Source organism: Patella vulgata, chromosome 7, assembly GCF_932274485.2.
Source record: "Patella vulgata chromosome 7, xgPatVulg1.2, whole genome shotgun sequence".
Lineage (NCBI taxonomy): Eukaryota > Metazoa > Mollusca > Gastropoda > Patellidae > Patella > Patella vulgata.
The window spans coordinates 61,568,412-61,575,777 of record NC_065885.2 but is presented as its reverse complement, the minus strand read 5'-3'; the positions used below and the strand labels follow the sequence as shown (position 1 = coordinate 61,575,777).

Below are 7,366 nucleotides of genomic sequence, written 5' to 3'. Positions count from 1 at the left end.
CAGCATTCCGAATAGATGAATAACTTTCCATATTATAAATAAGCTATTTTACCCGAGTAAACAGTGTGCGGAATTTAATGTATGACAGTACAGAGGTAAATATTCCATATTATTATAAAAACATTATGTCAATCAAAAATATGTGACAAGGTCAAATTCGGTTTATAAAAGGTCATTTATAAATTAATTAAATATTATTTTATAGTCGTGTATTGGGTCATTGCGACCATTACATGTTTATAGAAATGTAATGAAATGGGGTAGGCCTATTACGTCCCATTTTTCTGCACCGAGCAGGTTGGCTAACGAAGACGGGCATGCGCCATGCAATTTTCTATAAGGGAAATTTTGCCCGGACAGCGGCGCTACGGGCTACTCTTATTTCAAATTCAAACTGTCGTGGGTTCTTATACGTGTGCACGCCGGTACTACGGATACTCGTCCTAGCGACTGCACGCTGCATCGCTCCTAGTCGAAAGATCTCATGATTTGCCATCTATTTCTCCAGAGTAATTTCGTCAAGGTCGCTGGGATGTAAATAAGGTTACGGTATACGTGATTGTTGACGAGATTGTGGGTTAGGGTTTGGGTAAGGGTTATGTCCAGGGTTAGGGTTACCAATGATCCTGTTTACATCTCGTGGCCTTTGACCAGTTATGAAGGTGGCCTTGAGAAACAGATCTAACCACCGCCTGGCTCAAAGGAATTCTACTACTGAGATGCATTTCTTATACTGTCGATGCCCTCCGCTTTACCCTACTAACAAAGGGATACCACACCGGAAAATCCCGATTAACTTTTTCGGTCAACTCCGGGGTTGAACCCGAGACATCTAGGTTACCCACTGACCCACCGCGGCACCCCAAAGGTCTGTGAGGGCAATGGAGTTTTTAAAACTTTGTGGGAATTTTCATTTGGGCCAACCCAAGAGAAACATCATTTCGCCTGCTACCATTGTGACCCGATGTTACATTCAGAACTGTAGTAATAGTCCGGTGGGTGAAGGGGTGGGGGGGGGGAATCGCCACCCGAGCTGTGAATTTATGAGACCAAGTTTTTCTAGACCAGTTTTTTGCGTAGATTCCGAATCTGGGTGGTGATCAGGCGTTTGAGGGGACGTTTTCGAGATATCATCGAGGAATGAAGATTTACAATGTGCGAGGTGTTGATTAGCGATCCAGAAGATATCTATCCCGCTCATATTATGAACTTTGATTTTGAATCTTCTGATGAAGATTAAGAATAAACTAATATCTAAACATGTCTCTGATTTACTGTGTTTTTATGTACATTTCCAGATCTCTTGAAAAGTACCATTATAATTTAATATTTGGAATAACGAAATTCGTACTGAACGAAAAAGCAAACCGGTTAAAATACAAATGTATAGGCCTATTTCGTTTGGGTTTTCTTATACTTTTGATGGCCTACACTACATGAAGATCTGACCAGTTGTACTGGGAGGTCGCGTCAGGAGTCATACGAGCGGCTTTTGACCCTATGACGTCAAACATTGATTAATCAATCAGCGTTGACGTTTCTGGGGGTTTACCCACAGTTCCGTGCAGAGCACGCCAAGAACTCGCGGTAACAGACCGCTTCATTGGCTAATTTTGAACCAAGTGGTTTCTGTCCTCAAAAATACACCCCCTCCCTCCCCCCATATATAGAGGTGTGCAGCGGAATTAAAAAGTAATGTTTTTAGGGAAATCATAATTTCCCGCCAATTTCCCGCCAGTATTTATCAATCTGATTAAAATACAGATCTATATTTCGTTTCGTTTTTTTTTATACTTTCGATGGCCTACATTACATGAAGATCTGACCAGTTGTATTGGAAGGTTGCCTCGGGGGTCGTACAGAGGCTTTTAACCCTATGACGTCAGACATTGATTAATCAATCGGCGTTGACGTTTCTAGTGGTTTACCCACAGTTCCGTGCATCGCACGTCAAGAACTCGTCGCAACAGACCGTTTCCGTGGCTAATCCCTCACTTCAACCAGAAAGCCTGTTATATAACAACTATTCCAGACCCTAGTCAGTCCTAGTGTAGTAAAGACAAGTAAAACGAAATTTTGAACTGTACAAAACGAAACGAAATAGGATCTGTGTTTCAATCAAATTAAATATTTATTAATATGTGTATAGTCTACTTTTTATTTTAACATGTGGCCCCTCTTGTTGGCTGCAACAGATATAGTCCACCAATCGGGGCCCCGCGATCCTTGAAAGAACGTCAAAATCGTGAGAAATCAGACTATTGTAGATCATATTAATATTAGAAATGTTTGTGAGAAGTGTTGTTTGCAGGGTCGTAACTAGCTCAGAGTAACCAAGAGGGGGGGGGGGGGGCGTGTGTTCTTGGGGGTGCTGTACAAAATATTTACGGGGGGGGGGGGCGAAACTTTTGCCCCCCACCCCTCTGCACCTCCCTAGTTACGGGTCTGGTTGTTAGATATTATAATAAATTAATAAATATTCAGATTTAAAGGGGCATTATGGAAGATTAACTATAATAGTTTTAAAAATCTAAATAATGTAAAGGGCGCGATATGCTGTAAATTTCAGTCAAATTGATCCACTCTGAACAGGCCGAGATATTAGCAATTGAATTTTAGGTCTAGCCTCAGTCATCATTACTAAAGTCGGTACGATACAAAACAGTCTCGATTATCCATTTTTGCGTTTAATCATCAATGCTCGTTGAACAGCAGATCGGATTCAAATCAAATGAAAATCGGACACATAATGGATTATGTTTTTTTTCATATTAATAAAATGTCTAATTAATAGTTTATGTAACAATTAAGGCCTTAAGTTTAAAGACCTGCAATAGGCAGATTTGTTCATGCATAATTTAGGCTATGCGGTTAATTAACTTAATTTTTGGATTATTTTTTCGCTCCGTCCAAGTTTCAGTTTCATTTTTCTTTTTTAATGCACGTTGGCTGAAGATGAAATATGATTAAAAATGAATAATCAAATAAGAAAGCTGTTTTGTTTTTTTTATAAAATGAAATTATTTCAGTTACAGTATATCTGCAGCATGAGAGGCAATGGCGTTTATAATATACGTCATTAATTGGATGAAAGAGTAGTAAAATTATCAGTATTTCTGGATAATCACGACTATTTCTAATATGCTTGTCTCCCCTTTAACCTTGGTAACCATTTCCGGTCAATGGCGGCGTTCGTAAACAACAAAATTGCTTTCCAATCCTGAAACTGCTGTCAGTCGTTTGTATTATTTCTCTAAAAATGTCCGATAGAAGCACAGCGAAGGAAAAAGCAGCTCGGCTGCTCAGAAAGCAGGGAAGTGTTTCATCCTTAACAAGTGGTGAACAGAAAGCGACAGAACGATCGAAGCCGGACAAGTTCGATTCAATAAGCACTATTTCTTATCTCGACGAGCCAAACCCTGACGAAATACGACCTCCAATTAAATACGAAAACACGTACCAGCTACAACCAAACAAGAAAGTACCATATGGTCGAATACAGAATATGATAAAGGATGTTCTGGAAGGCTATCTGGCAGACGAACATTATGACGCAAATTTGTGCAAGCAGATGACAAAAACTATTTCCGATGTTATCAAAGCTCGAGTTAAAGATATGGAAATTCCACGTTATAAAATTATCTGTATGGTTCACATTGGTCAACTACTTGACCAATCAATGCGTGTCGGTAGTCGCTGTTTGTGGGATCCCAGTTGTGACACATTTGCAATGCACGAATTCAAGAATAACTCTTTATATGCCGTGGCTTCTGTGTTTGGTGTTTATTATGAATAGACATGTAACAATCATATCAACGAAACACCAACCTGTTCATCAATGGGTGTTTCAATTCAACCCACTTATAATCTTGAGGTTGTTCATGAAAATATTGTCATTGTATTAAAAGGCTGAGTGATAATAATACAAAATCAGGTGAATAATATTGCTGTAAATTTCCACTAAGTCAACTAAGTGTCAGAACATTTACTGAATAATCAAACACATAACTTACAGATGTGTTGTGAAAAAAACAAGGAATAATAATGTTTGCTGTAACCGACAATGTAAATTTCCACTAAGTATCACTAAGTTTACTGAATATCGGACACATAACTGAAAAAAATAAGGAATAACGTTTTCGGTAACCCACATTGTTTTTTCCGAGAAAGAATACCCGACTGATTATTCAATAATAATTTTTCCTGAACTAATTTTTATTATAAGCTTTGATAGATAATATCTTTGAAACACCAACAAATTTAATCAAATACAGTGTGAGTTATAATAATAAGTAGGATGAAGTTACGCAAGCTGAACAGCTTTGAGAGAAGAAATTACTTGGATTCGATATCAAAACTAACAGAATACTAATTATCCATAATTATCTATACATGTATAGGGGGGTTTGATGGCCGAATTGTTAGCACGTGCCCGCTGTATCATAAGGTCTGTCATTGAGTCAACTGGTGTGGTTTAGATTCCCCGGTTGTACTTGGCAAGGAGTAGGGTCGTCTGTCCAACCTCGTGGGTTTTCTCTGGGTCTTCCGGTTTCCTCCCACTGCTAAAGACCCCTACGCGCAAGCAAATTGTTGAAATAAATTTGAACCATGTGTTAGTCCCTAAATGACCTAGTTTGTGCCGAGTGAACATTAAACCCTATTTCTCGCTCTATACATGTATAATGTGAATATTTGACAGAACTTTTTAAAAAGAGAACCTATGGAAAACTGCCAAGAAACAGAACCCCAAAAAGACTTTAATATTTTTATTAATATTAGTGATTGGGTAAAAGCTATTCAATAAGCAATTTATTTTTTATTTTTTTATTAAAGATCTTTAATATACAAGCAACAATACAGAACTAGTCACCTACAAGTTATGTCTCATTTATTACCCCTTCATTTAAATTTTTCTTGATCATTCATCTTGCAAGCAGATAACATCAACCTGTATTTCTAATATAATTCAGACATTTAATCCTTCAGCATTTGATACATGTAAATATTTCCTTCCCTAGTACATTAAAGAAAAAGAGAACTCTATATATTGATACCTCAGAAGAAATTTTGATAATAAAAGGGACTATTTCATTAATAAATAATTATCATTGTGACACATGAATTTACAATACCGTACTGTAAATAAAAAACATGAAATATGAATTTAATTTGCAACGTTTCTGTGCGTTGTCAAAAGTGACCGACAGTCAAAATTTTGATGTGGAAGCCCTGTTAATACTGTTACAACCTGGAACAGACCAAAACTGCTGTTCCTTTAACCTCCTCAACCACCCGAAATATGTGAATAGCTTTCGGTATTATGAGACCGTTTTGTGTGCGCCACAGCTGTGGGCCTGAGGGGTGGTTTGGGGCTGTCTTAAGTTCTATAGGGATAATTGTGTCTATCATTGCATTAGCGTGACGATATGTGTACTTACATTTACATACAAAGTCATCTATACCAAATATATTAATAGTTTGTGTCTTAATAAAGTGATTTTTTTGTGTGTTTTTACTGTTAAATTGTATTTGCCTTATTTATTCTCTTATCTTATTCATACTGGCCAAAAATAGTACAGGTCCATGTACATTTCACTATATAAAACTTTAACAATACACATACCTTTATTATAAATCCTTTGTCAAATGTATTTTTATATTGGTCATAAAATTTTTTATTTATTAAATCTTTGTTGTTATGTGAATTTTATTTTATACCAAAGCCAAATTAAATTTGATATTTTCAATATAATATTTATTTGTAAGACTTTATTATCAATTGTGCATGTGTATTGTCCTGTAATCATAGTGGATTGTTTTTTAAATACTGTCTGAGGTAACACTGGTTGCTGAACATACTCATTGATTATAAATAGATTACAAACACGTCATACATAAATGATGACTTCTTTGTGTTGAGGCAAATATTTGTAAGCATTATTCAAATTTAGATATGAAGACTTCAATGATTCTTTTACATGTATGAATATAACCCTGGTCAGTGCATGGTAGAGGGGAGGTAACTATGTATGTCATAAAAATTAAACCTGTTTTTGATACTTACTCTTAGTGCTACCCTTTTTTTTTTCATAAATTAATACTGTTTTTTTAACGGATAGTGGATATGATTGTAGAAATCAGGACTTGCAATGAAGTGTATTATTATACCATTTTTGTTCATTTAAATAATTAATATCAATTTTTTCTATATATATAAAATTAAAATCTCAATTTAAAATATATCATACTTCCTATTGCCTCTTTATACAGTCAGTGGCCAATACAGGATATTCCTTTGGAAGTGAGAGTTCCCCAGAAAATTTTGAAATATTGGGGTGTCAATGGTTATTTGTGGTGCATATCTCGAACTCAATATAACATCCCAACAAGCAACAAAAATCTCAAATTTAGACGTTTAATAGAAACATATAAGTGAATTTTTTGAAAATATTATTTAGAGCGAGCCCGGGCCCAAAAGCCCCTTACCTGGATCAATCACTCTAAACAGCACTATTGAACCTTCTGGGATATGTGATGCAAGACGGAGGGACTGACAAGGACAGCTGTCTAGTCATTCGGATGGGACGGAAAACCGAGGTCCAGTGTCGACTGTCCTTGTACGCATTGACATGCATGTAAAAGATCCCGTGACAGTTGGAATTTGATATAAGAGTAGGCTGTAGTGCTGTTATCCGGGCAAAATTTCCCTCATAGCACACTGTATGGCGTATGCCCATCTTCATTAGCCCAGTTCGGAGCAGAACAGTAGGATGTTAAACCCCATTTCATTTCATTTCTTCTGGGATATGTTGTTATGGCGATGATATGATACAGATTTTGAGAGTGTTATAGTTCAGTCTGATTAAATTACAGATCTATATTACGTTTCATTTTTTTATACTTTCGATGGCTTACACACTACATGAAGATCTGACCAGTTGTTTTGGGAGGTCCCGCCAGAGGTCATACGAGCTGCTTTTGACCCTATGAATGTCATTAGACATTTGATTAACCATTCAGCATTGATGTTTCTAGTGGATTACCCACAGTTCCGTGCACCTCACGCCAAAGGCTTGCCTTTTAACAGACCATTTCATTGGCTAATCCTTCACATCATTCAGAACATGTAAGGGGCCTGTTTCACGAAATTTTAACTAAGATAAAAATCAAGATTTTAGTAATTTGATTGGATAATATTAGATTGATTTTAGTGCTAAGCCAATCAAAATTAAAGTATCTACTAAAATTTTGATTTTTATCTTTAGTTAAGTTTTTGAGAAACAGGACTCAGATCCTAGTGTTGTGAAGACAATTAAAAAATAGGATCTGTGTTTTAATCAGATTGGTTATAGTTTAATGAACTGAG

At 36.4% G+C, this 7,366-nt stretch overlaps 1 protein-coding gene across 1 annotated transcript; it reads left to right on the top strand.

Moving 5' to 3' along the window:
- The first annotated feature begins 3,177 nt into the window (after positions 1-3,177).
- On the top strand, positions 3,178-6,189 carry LOC126827587 (dynein light chain Tctex-type 5-B). The gene has a single exon (XM_050557073.2). The coding sequence runs from the start codon at positions 3,260-3,262 to the stop codon at positions 3,794-3,796; it is 537 nt and encodes a 178-aa protein (XP_050413030.1). The 5' UTR covers positions 3,178-3,259; the 3' UTR covers positions 3,797-6,189.
- Positions 6,190-7,366: the final 1,177 nt, after the last annotated feature.

Excerpts from the sequence above, each read along its gene's own strand:
- LOC126827587 (XM_050557073.2), top strand. The coding sequence starts at position 3,260 with ATGTCCGATAGAAGCACAGCGAAGGAAAAAGCAGCTCGGCTGCTCAGA.